Source organism: Trifolium pratense, linkage group LG7, assembly GCF_020283565.1.
Source record: "Trifolium pratense cultivar HEN17-A07 linkage group LG7, ARS_RC_1.1, whole genome shotgun sequence".
NCBI classification, from domain to species: domain Eukaryota; kingdom Viridiplantae; phylum Streptophyta; class Magnoliopsida; order Fabales; family Fabaceae; genus Trifolium; species Trifolium pratense.
The window spans coordinates 58,738,781-58,753,529 of NC_060065.1; the positions used below are offsets into that span (position 1 = coordinate 58,738,781).

Sequence of the window (14,749 nt, forward strand, 5' to 3'; positions counted from 1 at the left end):
GAAACTAAAGGGAATAAAAGAGAAAATCAAAATTCTAGGTTAATTGTTCAATTTTTTCCTTTTCTAATTGGTAATTTCTTCTTCTTTTATTCATTATTTATTGTCCAATTTGTTGTTATTGTTGTTGGAACACTGAACAGGAATAAGGACGTTGTTGTTGATGATGTTGTTGTTGTTGATGATTCAAACTAAATAAGGATTTTGTTGTTTTTTTTACGGTAAAAGATTTTAATGATATTTCTAGAATTATATCCTATATTCTCTTAATTTTATTTGGAGGAAAAATGATATGCTCTACTATAAAATAGTTTTATGCTGTCGAGCAATCACAACCATATTTTCTGTGTTTGGTGAATTTAGCTTTTGTAACTGCAAAATGACAAGTGGGTAGTTATTATTATTTTTTTGAATAGAAGTGGCTTTTTATTATAATTTTTAAAAAATCATACATAGATATAATACAGGTAAATATGGAATAAAATATAAAATTAAGAGGCTATTTGAAATAGGCCGTTTATTATAATTTTCAAAAAATCATAAATAAACCTATAAGCTTGTAGGCTATTTTGAAATAGCATCTCAAAAAATGCTATAAGCCCGACGCTAACTTCTGGGGCTTATAAAAAAAAAGAGGCTAACTTATGGGGCTTACCAAACACATCTAACTTATTGTTGGTTATTTATTACTTCAAAAAATGCGACTTTTTTAAGCATCTAAAAAGTATTTAGATGATATTGATTAATTAGAATATAACCTTTTATTTATGTTAGTTACACTATAAATAACTATTTTTGAAGTTGTTGATTGTATTTGTAATTTAAATAGATGATGTTCTCTTAAAAAATTGAAATTTTTATTAAGGGTCCATTTTAATACTTCCAAAATGTCAGGACCTTCTCCGGCTATCCCCTCTCATTCAAGAATCAGAACAACTACAATGGATCTCAAAAAATCAGTAAGGTGCCAAGAAGATGTTGCACTCACCATCACAAAGCATTTACTCTTAAAACAAGATTTTCAGCAAAAGAACCTTGTCTTTTCTCCCTTGTCTCTCTTTGTTGTTCTTAGCGTCGTGGCAGCTGGATCAGAAGGCCATTCTCTCGACCAACTTCTTTCCTTCCTTCAATTTGACTCCATTGACAATCTAATTGCATTCTTCTCTCAACTCGTTGCTCTGTTCTCTGACGATCGTATGTGTTTTATCAATGGAATGTGGGCTGATGAATCAATTCCCCTCTCTCATTCTTTTAAACAACTTGTGGCCACTCATTACAACACCACTTTGGCTTCAGTTGATTTTAAGACTAAGGTACGTACTATCACTTTCACTTTCATATTATACATACATCTTAAAGGGAATTCCGCTTATGCGGTGTTTTTGTTTGTTTTGTAGCTACTCTTTTACCCGTCTGTTGTTCTTATTTTGGAGAGACCTGGTTTTAATTCCTCCAACCAAACATTATGGAAATGTTTCTCAAGAAAACTATTCATTTTGATTTTGATTTTGATGTTTTTTGAAGGGTGGTCAAGCATGTCGTGACGTTAATTTGTGGGTTGAGAAAGAGACAAATGGCCTTATCACAAAGCTTCTTCATCCTAGTATGGTAAGCAATTCAACCGAACTTGTCTTTGCAAATGCATTGTGCTTCAACGGTGTATGGGAACACATGTTTATGCCTATATCAGTTCCGGCTGGTTTTCACCTCTTAAATGGCACCAAAGTCATTGCTCCCTTCATGCTTAGCAAGCAGAGGGAGCACTTTATTGGTATTTTTGATGGTTTCAAAGTACTACGTCTTTCTTATAAACAAGGCAGGGATGAAACTCTTCGGTTCTCCATGTACATTTTCCTTCCGAATGCAAAAGATGGACTTTTGGCATTAATTGAAAAGCTAGCTTCAGAATCTGATTTTTTGAAAGACAAGTTCCCTCAGCGGAAAGTGGAAGTACGTCGATTTACTATTCCAAAATTCAAGATTTCTTTTTCATTTGAAGCTTCTAATGTTCTGCACGAGTTGGGAATGATTTCACCTTTCGTTCTCACAAAAGTGGTAGAGGGAATGAACCCTCCTTTGGGCGTGGAAAGCATATATCACAATGCTTTCATTGAGGTAAATGAAAAAGGCACCATAGCTTCAGCAAACACAATTATGCGGGCAGCAAGAGGTAAACGTTGTGCCACCCCTACAGACTTTGTAGCTGACCACCCTTTCCTCTTCTTAATTAGAGAAGATTTCAGCGGAACAATTCTCTTTATTGGTCAGGTTCTCAATCCTCTTGATGGTGCAAATGAACCTACGATTAGCAAATAGCATCTTTCTAGCTTGCATATTGGTGGAACTCAATCTCATTTAGAAAGGTTAGGGACGGAGCTAGCAGAGGCCTACATTTTTTAATTTTCGTTTAATACTAATTTATTATTTTGTCAAAAAATATATTATTCTATTATTATTAGTTTAATTTTTCTTTTGGTCCCTCTATTTTATTAAACTCGTGAGAATGAACTTAATGATAAAATATCACTTAAGACTAAAAATTGATTTTTTTAAATGTAAAAGTCACAATTTTTATGAAAAAAATTTGCATGATTTGATATCAAAATTTCAATAAATGTGAAAATAGAAGGGGTAAAAAGTTTAAAAGTAGTCATAAAATGCAGATACACATCGTTAACATTGAATTTATCTTATATATGTAAAATAAGTTTTTATATTTACTAAATCATACTTTTAATTTCGATTTCCCCTCCTTACTCCTTAGTTAAACTCGAACTAATGTCACTTAATACCTATTAACGGTAATTGATTTATTGAAAATCTACCGAAGATTCCAAAGATCCCTTACTCAATTATATTCGTGTCAATTAAGAACCCTTGTTTCACTTAATCATAAATTGGTCGCTTAATCATAATATAATGCATTTATATACATCTTCGGTGCATTTTTTATATGATCGAAACAAAATGCAGTAAAGAACATAACCAAACCAAAACATTATGGCCTTGTGTTGTAAATTGGTCCATATTAATCTTTCTAAAGACATAATTTTATTATTTTATATACAGCTTCCAAAACAGGATAGCTAATTTTTGATTACAATGACAACTTAATATTCATTTTATGTTCTCGAGAGATCAATATTCAAATTTCAATTGATGGAACTCAAACACTTCCAACAATATCTGCATCCATTATTATTTTTTCTCTCAGGATTATCAGCATTTTCTATTTTCTCATTATCATGATCATCTTCAATAAACCTCTTCCAAAACCAATGTTGCTTCCATACTCTCTCAGTCATCTCTTCAATTGGTATGTTCTTTGTCTCGGGCACCAAGAAAAACACAAAGATTGACATCATCAAAACCCAACCAGAGAAGAACAAAAAGATGCCAAACTTGAAATGACATAACATGGATAGAAAAGCTTGTGCAATGACAAAGGTGAAGAGCAAATTGACACAAACGGTGACACTTTGTCCGGCCGACCGAGTCTCCAATGGAAATGTCTCACTTGGAATAAGCCATCCAAGAGGACCTATAGACCAAGCAAAAGCAGACACGTAAGTGCAAACCATGATAACTACGAAAATTGCGTAACCTTTTGAAAGATTATCTGAATGATCCGTGACCTTGAACCCCAAAATGATAGCTATTACAACTTGAGACAAGAACATTTGTACACCGGCTTCCAATAACAACACACGACGACCAACTTTGTCCACCGAGTAGATAGATACAATTGTGGAGAGGACATTCACAGCTCCTGTTATCACAGCGGAATAGAGCGAAGCATCGTTCTTGAATCCCAATGTGTTGAATAACACTGGCGCATAAAACATGATCGCATTGATGCCTGTGAATTGTTGGAATATCTATTTTTTAACACAACAAAAATGAATCAACAATTAGACAAACAATTTATTTTTCGATGTGGTAGAAATATTGAAATCATTCATTACTTTTAAAATAGTCATTATTAATAAATATTAGAATATGCTAGTACTTGCAATGCGACCGAAATCACAAGTTGGGGACGGTTTTTGCGTTTGAGAAGGTTTCTAAAAGGGCGCTTAACCTCTTTAGCTATACGACTTGCCTCAACAAGCTCCAAGAACTCTGGTTCAACATTTTCAGTGCCACGAATCTTTTTGAGTACGGCTTTTCCTTCATCCATTCGACCACGTTCTATGAGACTATTAGGAGTGTCCACAACTAAGATGGCACCAAGTGTTAGTAGAAGTGCTGGGATGCCAGCCAACCCTAGAGATAGCCTCCAACCCCATCCACCTTTGATTCTGCATTTGGTCACAGCATCAAAAAATTGTTACTCAACAAGTGTCTGAACTCTCAACTATACATTAAAAACTCATTTATTTCTTCTCAAAATAATTTCTTCACCAAATAATTGTCAATACATTTTTTTAACATTTTAAATAAAACAATTATTAGTTTCAAGGGCCGTAGTCACTGATTAAAAGTTGCATAGGACAAATCCATGTTTCTATGAAGTTAGTGTTTACTTTAAAATCCAAGCTGACTTGTCGTGTTGTTAGCGGAGAAACACACTTCAAATAAACAAGCATGTGTTAGACTTTTAAACCATTTGACCAAAATTTTGTTGTACATACATACTATCATATCCATTAATTCAATTTGCTAACTACTACTGTTGGGATTACCACTCTTCTGATTATGACTTGTGATTTATTATTCATCAATCATCTTAATTGTTTTAATTTCATATTAACAAACAAAACTTACTTGTTGGTTCCATAATTGACAAGGTTAGCAAACAAAATGCCAATAGTGACATTAAGTTGGAAAAGTATATTCAAAGCTCCACGTATTCTTGAAGGAGCGATTTCGGAAAGAAACACCGGCACAGCCTATAATCAAATTAAACAAAAAACATTTAGTCACATATTGAACAAATTTAAAATTAACTAACACTTGTGGAATTCTTCGTTACACATTTTATATTTGTGTCCAACATATTTTAACACCTAGGCCTAGCTACCTGATTAGCAAAGCCAACACCACAACCAAGTAAGATTCTTCCAACAATGAGCATGGCAAGATTTTGAGCAGCAGCATTAAAGATAACTCCAGCAATGAAGAAAAAGCCAGCAATCAACATCGTGAGTCTTCTCCCCAAAACTCGAGTGGTATAGGATGCAAAGAAAGTGGCAGTTAAACCGGCTAGATATAAGGAAGACGTAAATAACTGCAATCCTTGATTGTCATATTTGCAGTAATTACTGTCTAATCCTTTCTCTAACACCGTCTTTCTATATACTGCTGGGAAGAACTTCTTCAAGAATGGTGGCATAGCTGTCACACCACCTGTCACCACAATACACTTTTTTTTACTCTATAGAATCATTGTATTTTAATTTTGAGCCAAAAATGGAAATGAGGTCATCAATTATATGATTAAAAAAGATGTAGTTCATTATATTAATTTTATAAAAATATATGAAATTTTTTATAAAAATATTCTATTTAAAAAAGCAACATAATAATATAATTGTTAGGATAAAATTAATATTTCATTGATATGTTAAAACAATATATACAAAATATTATTGTTTGCTAAGATAATTTACTTTTTAATAATTTTTTTAAATGAGTTGAATTTCGAAACTCATGAGAAGCTGATAGGCCTCTCCACTTAATTAGTGCCTCTCCACTTAATTAGTATACCAAAACAAAATTGATTTTGGTTTAGTGAGGGAGAATGCCATTTGAACTTGATAGAATATGCGGTTGAAATTTCGAAAGTACCGTTACGGGTTTTTTTTTTTTAAAAAAGAAAGCATCATAGAAAGTACCGTTACGGGTTATAGACTACGAATTTTGGGACTTTTTCAAAGTTCGGGGAAAAAAAATAAAATGTCACTGAATTCTCGCCTAAATTGATCCAAAGACATATTATAAATGTTGGATAGAAGATTCTTTAAACAAAAGAGATCGAAAAACAACTTATTCATTTCGATTGTTTTTTTTTTACAGTTTTCGTAGGTCATATACTATGAATTTTGGGACTTTTAAAAAACTCGGGGAAAAAAATAAAATGTCATTGAATTCTCTCACAAATGAATCCAATGGCATAATATATGTGTTGGATAGAAGATTCTTTAAAAAAAGGGATCGAAAAACAACTTATTCATTTCGATATTTTCTTTACAGTTTTCGTGGGTTATAGACTATGAATTTTGATATTTTTTGAAAACTCGGTAAAAAAAATAAAACGTCATTGAATTATCGCCTAAACGCATCCAAAGACACACTATATGTGTTGGATAGAATATTCTTCAAATAAAAAGGACCTAAAAACAACTTATTCATTTCGATAGATTTTTTTTATAGTTTTCGTGGGTTACGAATTTTGGGACATTTTCAAAATTCGGGGAAAAATATAAAATGTCACTGAATTCTCGCCTAAATTGATCCAAAGACATATTATATATGTTTGATAGAAGATTCTTTAAACAACAGAGATCGAAAAACAACTTATTCATTTCGATGGTTTTTTTTTTACAGTTTTCGTAGGTTATATACTATGAATTTTGGGACTTTATCAAAATTCTAGAAAAAAAATAAAATGTCATTGAATTCTCTCACAAATTGATCCAATGGCATAATATATGTGTTGAATAGAAGATTATTTAAAAAATGGGATCGAAAAACAACTTATTCATTTCGATATTTTTTTTACAGTTTTCGTGGGTTATAGACTATGAATTTTGATGTTTTTTGAAAACTCGGTAAAAAAAAACGTCATTGAATTATCGCCTAAACGCATCCAAAGACAAACTATATGTGTTGGATAGAAGATTCTTCAAATAAAAAGGACCTAAAAACAACTTATTCATTTCGATAGATTTTTTTTCATAGTTTTCGTGGGTTAGACTACGAATTTTGGAGTTTTTTCAAAACTCGGTAAAAAAAATAAAACGTCATTGAATTATCGTCTAAACGCATCTAAAGGCACACTATATGTGTTGGATAGAAGATTCTTCAAATAAAAAGGACCTAAAAACAACTTATTCATTTCAATAGATTTTTTTTATAGTTTTCGTGGGTTATAGACTATGAATTTTGGGACTTTTTCAAAGTTCGGGGAAAAAAAATAAAATGTCACTGAATTCTCGCCTAAATTGATCCAAAGAAATATTATATATGTTGGATAGAAGATTCTTTAAACAAAAGAGATCGAAAAACAACTCATTCATTTCGATTATTTTTTTTTACAGTTTTCGTAGGTCATATACTATGAATTTTGGGACTTTTCAAAAACTCGGGGAAAAAAAGAAAATGTCATTGAATTCTCTCACAAATGGATCCAATGGCATAATATATGTGTTGGATAGAAGATTCTTTAAAAAAAGGGATCGAAAAACAACTTATTCATTTTGATATTTTTTTTACAGTTTTCGTGGGTTATAGACTATGAATTTTGATGTTTTTTGAAAACTCGGTAAAAAAAAAATGTCAATGAATTATCGCCTAAACGCATCCAAAGACACACTATATGTGTTGGATAGAAGATTCTTCATATAAAAAGGACCTAAAAACAACTTATTCATTTCGATAGATTTTTTTTCATAGTTTTCGTGGGTAAGACTACGAATTTTGGAGTTTTTTCAAAACTCGGTAAAAAAAATAAAACGTCATTGAATTATCGCCTAAACGCATCCAAAGACACACTATATGTGTTGGATAGAAGATTCTTCAAATAAAAAGGACCTAAAAACAACTTATTCATTTCGATAGATTTTTTTTATAGTTTTCGTGAGTTATAGACTACGAATTTTGGGACTTTTTCAAAGTTCGGGGAAAAAAAATAAAATGTCACTGAATTCTCGCCTAAATTGATACAAATACATATTATATATGTTGGATAGAAGATTCTTTAAACAAAAGAGATCAAAAAACAACATATTCATTTCGATTGTTTTTTTTACAATTTTCGTAGGTCATATACTATAAATTTTGGGACTTTTAAAAAACTCGGGGAAAAAAAGAAAATGTCATTGAATTCTCTCACAAATGGATCCAATGGCATAATATATGTGTTGGATAGAAGATTCTTTAAAAAAAGGGATCGAAAAACAACTTATTCATTTCGATATTTTTTTTACAGTTTTCGTGGGTTATAGACTATGAATTTTGATATTTTTTGAAAACTTGGTAAAAAAAATAAAACGTCATTGAATTATCGCCTAAACGCATCCAAAGACACACTATATGTGTTGGATAGAATATTCTTCAAATGAAAAGGACCTAAAAACAACTTATTCATTTCGATAGATTTTTTTTATAGTTTTCGTGGGTTATAGACTACGAATTTTGGGACTTTTTCAAAGTTCGGGGAAAAAAAATAAAATGTCACTGAATTCTCGCCTAAATTGATCCAAAGACATATTATAAATGTTGGATAGAAGATTCTTTAAACAAAAGAGATCGAAAAACAACTTATTCATTTCGATTGTTTTTTTTTTACAGTTTTCGTAGGTCATGTACTATGAATTTTGGGACTTTTAAAAAACTCGGGGAAAAAAATAAAATGTCATTGAATTCTCTCACAAATGGATCCAATGGCATAATATATGTGTTGGATAGAAGATTCTTTAAAAAAAAAGGGATCGAAAAACAACTAATTCATTTCGATATTTTTTTTACAGTTTTCGTGGGTTATAGACTATGAATTTTGATGTTTTTTGAAAACTCGGTAAAAAAAAAAACGTCATTGAATTATTGCCTAAACGCATCCAAAGACACACTATATGTGTTGGATAGAAGATTCTTCATATAAAAAGGACCTAAAAACAACTTATTCATTTCGATAGATTTTTTTTCATAGTTTTCGTGGGTAAGACTACGAATTTTGGAGTTTTTTCAAAACTCGGTAAAAAAAATAAAACGTCATTGAATTATCGCCTAAACGCATCCAAAGACACACTATATGTGTTGGATAGAAGATTCTTCAAATAAAAAGGACCTAAAAACAACTTATTCATTTCGATAGATTTTTTTTATAGTTTTCGTGAGTTATAGACTACGAATTTTGGGACTTTTTCAAAGTTCGGGGAAAAAAAATAAAATGTCACTGAATTCTCGCCTAAATTGATACAAAGACATATTATATATGTTGGATAGAAGATTCTTTAAACAAAAGAGATCAAAAAACAACATATTCATTTCGATTGTTTTTTTTACAATTTTCGTAGGTCATATACTATAAATTTTGGGACTTTTAAAAAACTCGGGGAAAAAAAGAAAATGTCATTGAATTCTCTCACAAATGGATCCAATGGCATAATATATGTGTTGGATAGAAGATTCTTTAAAAAAAGGGATCGAAAAACAACTTATTCATTTCGATATTTTTTTTACAGTTTTCGTGGGTTATAGACTATGAATTTTGATATTTTTTGAAAACTTGGTAAAAAAAATAAAACGTCATTGAATTATCGCCTAAACGCATCTAAAGACACACTATATGTGTTGGATAGAATATTCTTCAAATGAAAAGGACCTAAAAACAACTTATTCATTTCGATAGATTTTTTTTATAGTTTTCGTGGGTTATAGACTACGAATTTTGGGACTTTTTCAAAGTTCGGGGAAAAAAAATAAAATGTCACTGAATTCTCGCCTAAATTGATCCAAAGACATATTATAAATGTTGGATAGAAGATTCTTTAAACAAAAGAGATCAAAAAACAACATATTCATTTCGATTGTTTTTTTTACAATTTTCGTAGGTCATATACTATAAATTTTGGGACTTTTAAAAAACTCGGGGAAAAAAAGAAAATGTCATTGAATTCTCTCACAAATGGATCCAATGGCATAATATATGTGTTGGATAGAAGATTCTTTAAAAAAAGGGATCGAAAAACAACTTATTCATTTCGATATTTTTTTTACAGTTTTCGTGGGTTATAGACTATGAATTTTGATATTTTTTGAAAACTTGGTAAAAAAAATAAAACGTCATTGAATTATCGCCTAAACGCATCTAAAGACACACTATATGTGTTGGATAGAATATTCTTCAAATGAAAAGGACCTAAAAACAACTTATTCATTTCGATAGATTTTTTTTATAGTTTTCGTGGGTTATAGACTACGAATTTTGGGACTTTTTCAAAGTTCGGGGAAAAAAAATAAAATGTCACTGAATTCTCGCCTAAATTGATCCAAAGACATATTATAAATGTTGGATAGAAGATTCTTTAAACAAAAGAGATCGAAAAACAACTTATTCATTTCGATTGTTTTTTTTTACAGTTTTCGTAGGTCATATACTATGAATTTTGGGACTTTTAAAAAACTCGGGGAAAAAAATAAAATGTCATTGAATTCTCTCACAAATGAATCCAATGGCATAATATATGTGTTGGATAGAAGATTCTTTAAAAAAAGGGATCGAAAAACAACTTATTCATTTCGATATTTTCTTTACAGTTTTCGTGGGTTATAGACTATGAATTTTGATGTTTTTTGAAAACTCGGTAAAAAAATAAACGTCATTGAATTATCGCCTAAACGCATCCAAAGACACACTATATGTGTTGGATAGAAGATTCTTCAAATAAAAAGGACCTAAAAACAACTTATTCATTTCGATAGATTTTTTTTCATAGTTTTCGTGGGTAAGACTACGAATTTTGGAGTTTTTTCAAAACTCGGTAAAAAAAATAAAACGTCATTGAATTATCGCCTAAACGCATCCAAAGACACACTATATGTGTTGGATAGAAGATTCTTCAAATAAAAAGGACCTAAAAACAACTTATTCATTTCGATAGATTTTTTTTATAGTTTTCGTGGGTTATAGACTATGAATTTTTGGAGTTTTTCAAAGTTCGGGGAAAAAAAATAAAATGTAACTGAATTTTCGCCTAAATTGATCCAAAGACATATTATATATGTTGGATAGAAAATTCTTTAATCAAAAAAGATCGAAAAACAACTTATTCATTTCGATTGTTTTTTTTTACAGTTTTCGTAGGTCATATACTATGAATTTTGGGACTTTTAAAAAACTCGGGGAAAAAAAGAAAATGTCATTGAATTCTCTCACAAATGGATCCAATGGCATAATATATGTGTTGGATAGAAGATTCTTTAAAAAAAGGGATCAAAAAACAACTAATTCATTTCGATATTTTTTTTACAGTTTTCGTGGGTTATAGACTATGAATTTTGATGTTTTTTGAAAACTCGGTAAAAAAAAAAAAAAAACGTCATTGAATTATTGCCTAAACGCATCCAAAGACACACTATATGTGTTGGATAGAAGATTCTTCAAATAAAAAGGACCTAAAAACAACTTATTCATTTCGATAGATTTTTTTTCATAGTTTTCGTGGGTAAGACTACGAATTTTGGAGTATTTTCAAAACTCGGTAAAAAAAATAAAACGTCATTGAATTATCGCCTAAAAGCATCCAAAGACACACTATATGTGTTGGATAGAAGATTCTTCAAATAAAAAGGAGCTAAAAACAACTTATTCATTTCGATAGATTTTTTTTCATAGTTTTCGTGGGTAAGACTACGAATTTTGGAGTATTTTCAAAACTCGGTAAAAAAAATAAAACCCTAAACCCTAAACCCCAAACCCTAAACCCCAAACCCTAAACCCTAAACCCCAAACCCCAAACCCTAAACCCTAAACCCACCCACAAGAACCACCAAGCAAAACAGACACAACCCTAGGCTTTATCTCCCTCATTGAAGCATTTCATCAAACAACTTATCTTGCTTATGGAGTTGATTGCAAAATTTGAAACCGTGAACATCAATGTTCCATTAAGATCTAATCTAAAATGTATCCATCACAATATTTGTGCTCATGAAAGCCGCAATGATGGAAGCAGAAACCATGGATTCATCATCGATGAAGAGGCCAGGTAGACGTTACAGAACAGGACCTCTCAAACCCCATTCTCGGCGTCGTTTGAATCTCTACAATCGCTTCGCTGAAACTAGCATTTTCCCTTTTACAAAGTGTAATTACTAGGAAATCCTAAGCAATTAATCTAAAATTCAAATCGTAATATTGAACTAGTTTCCAGACCCGTGCCAAGCACGGATAAAAATGCGTTAGTAGATTTATTGACTTTTAAATAATATATTTTCCATTAAACTAAAGTTAAAATGACACTCTATGATAAAAAAAATTAACCGTAAAATTTAGTTAATTAAAAAATTTGTTTAAATAGGTTTAAACTCAATTGGTAGAAAAATAAACACCTCACAATATTGAAATTGGTTTTTTTTTTCTTCAACATGTAAGTTAGCATAAATTAAATTTAAAACAATTATTTTACTTACATTACTAATATTTGGGTTAGATTCTATCAATGACATATTTAATCACAACTTGTATTATTATTTTTACTAAAAATTATATCATAATATATTGACACTATTGATCAAAAACATATTTGATCCATGGTTATGATGTTTGAATATTATAAATTATTAGAAAATGAAATGATATATTAAATTAGCTATATGTACCAAAAAAAATTAGCAAAAGATAAATGTTTTTGAAAAAAAAATAAAAATATTATTTGATCAATATATGTAGTTTTGCTCTAACAATTTAATTAAGATAAAAACTTATGTGTGGTGCCATAGATTTTCTTAAGAAAGATTCATCTAGTCCGTATTTTTTTTTATCAAATTAAAAATGTATCATAGTTGTTGCTTTTATTATTCCCCACTGAAAGAAATATAAAATTGATGAAAAATAATTTCTCTATGAGATATATAGAAGAGGCTTTGAGGTGGATATGAATAAAAAAAATAGAAATCAATTCCCGTATTAATATAGACTTTTGTATTAATATAGACTATAAATAACAAAAAAAATAAAATAAAATCAATTCCCGTATTAATATTTAAGCAGAATTGTAGGATCCATTGAAAAAAAAAAAGTCTCCCTATTAATATATCACTAAAAATATAGATTCCATATAAAAATTATAAAATAAATAGGTCTTCGTATTACTATTTGAGTAAGAATATATATCCAAGTATAAATTATTATAAAAAAAAGTCATTCGTATTATTGCATAAGTTGCATAGACCCCCTTATTGATGTATGAGTTGAAATATAAATCATGTATAAATTACAAAAAAAAAAGTAGGCTTTCATATTAATATATGACTTATGAGTATAAATATAAACTGTAGTATAAATTAAAAGAAAAAACAGATCCCGTATTCGTCAAAAATAAAATAAAATAGGTAAGGGAAAATGAAAAATAAAATAAAATAAAATAGGTAACCGGACCCGTGCCAAGCACGGGTAAAATGAGACTGAAAAAATTAACATTTTAATATTAAAATTTTCATAATTCTCAAATAAAAAGAATGAAAAATGAAAAATTATAACATAAAAAAAGTAGGATCCCGTATTCGTCAAAAATAAAATAAAATAGGATCCCGTATTAATATATAAATATAGTTCCCGTGTAAATCACAAAAAAAGCCCCCCCAAATAAATTACAAAAAAATAAATCATGTCTATTAATATATACGTAAAAATATAGACTCGTGTGTAAAAATTTTTTTAAAAAAAGCCCCCCAAACAAAAAAAAAAGTTAAATTAATCTTATAAAATCCATAGTAAAATAAATATGAAATAAAAATACCCTAAAAAAATTATATGAATATTATATTAGTTAATTTTCACATTAATATCCTCCAAATAAAATAAATATAGAACATCGTATAAATTATAAAAAAAAATATGTCTTGTGTTAATATATGAATAAAAATATAGTCTTTATAGTAATATATTTTTTTCGTATTAACCCTCTTGTTCTCGTGGAAGAATTCCCGGATAATTCAGAGTTCAACCGTCAGATAAGTATAGCCCCAAAATAATACATATGCAAAAATATTTGTCCATATAAATTATAAATACAACAATCTCCCATAATTTATAAAATAAAAATAGATTTCCGTCTTAATATATGAATATAAATATATAGTCTTCATATAAATCAACAACAAAAAAAAAGAAGGTCATATATAAATAACAAAAAATAAATGAACACATGCCCCATAAAAAATACAAAAAATAGGTTGATGTATGAATATATGAGTAAAAGTATAAAATCCCGTATAAATATCTTAAAATAAAGCCCCCAAAGCAAACAATAAAAAGTTAAATCAACTTCATAATATCACAAGTAAAATAACTATGAAAAAAAATAGGAAAATGCTAACTTGTCCCCTTGGAATTAATGTAACACAAAAGTTAAGCGAATATTTTGATTTTTGGATTCTTTAACATATACTCTAAGGATCAACAAAAGACCCAAAATTTACTTTACCGTAAAAAAAAACAAATGACCCAAAAAATTAGTCATTAATTGCGGACATAATTTCTTATTATTTAATCGTACACATTAATAGTCTCCAATTATTTAATTGTGCGAGATAATTTTTCTAATTTTGAGTTTTTAAGAGACATAAATTAAAAGTCAAGTCTCTCAAAAAGATGTTGAACTATTACAATTTTTTTGAAGAATCTATTACAATTCGATCATACAATTTGAATTTAAAAAAAATAAAAAGAATATATTATTAATCTATCATCTTCAACCGCAATCATCTTTGTCTTAATTAACCAATAAACATCCCATAACTACTGCAAATATATGAAAGGTTACAAATGGTTACATCCAACAAAAAATATCAAAATAACAAAATT

General features: G+C 29.4%; 2 protein-coding genes across 2 annotated transcripts; one reads left to right on the plus strand and one right to left on the minus strand.

Annotated features, from left to right (window-relative positions):
* The first annotated feature begins 462 nt into the window (after positions 1 to 462).
* On the plus strand, positions 463 to 2,461 carry LOC123899893 (serpin-ZX-like). Its single transcript, XM_045951151.1, has 2 exons — positions 463 to 1,310; positions 1,522 to 2,461. Exons 1-2 carry the CDS (start codon positions 885 to 887, stop codon positions 2,311 to 2,313), a joined length of 1,218 nt encoding a protein of 405 aa, XP_045807107.1. The 5' UTR covers positions 463 to 884; the 3' UTR covers positions 2,314 to 2,461.
* A 620-nt stretch (positions 2,462 to 3,081) lies between these two features.
* Positions 3,082 to 12,390, minus strand: LOC123896719 (sugar transport protein 13-like). The gene is made up of 5 exons (XM_045947074.1): positions 12,355 to 12,390; positions 5,021 to 5,374; positions 4,765 to 4,889; positions 4,007 to 4,298; positions 3,082 to 3,875 (listed from the first exon to the last, which is right to left on the minus strand). Exons 1-5 carry the CDS (start codon positions 12,388 to 12,390, stop codon positions 3,150 to 3,152), a joined length of 1,533 nt encoding a protein of 510 aa, XP_045803030.1. The 3' UTR covers positions 3,082 to 3,149.
* Between the last annotated feature and the right edge of the window lie 2,359 nt (positions 12,391 to 14,749).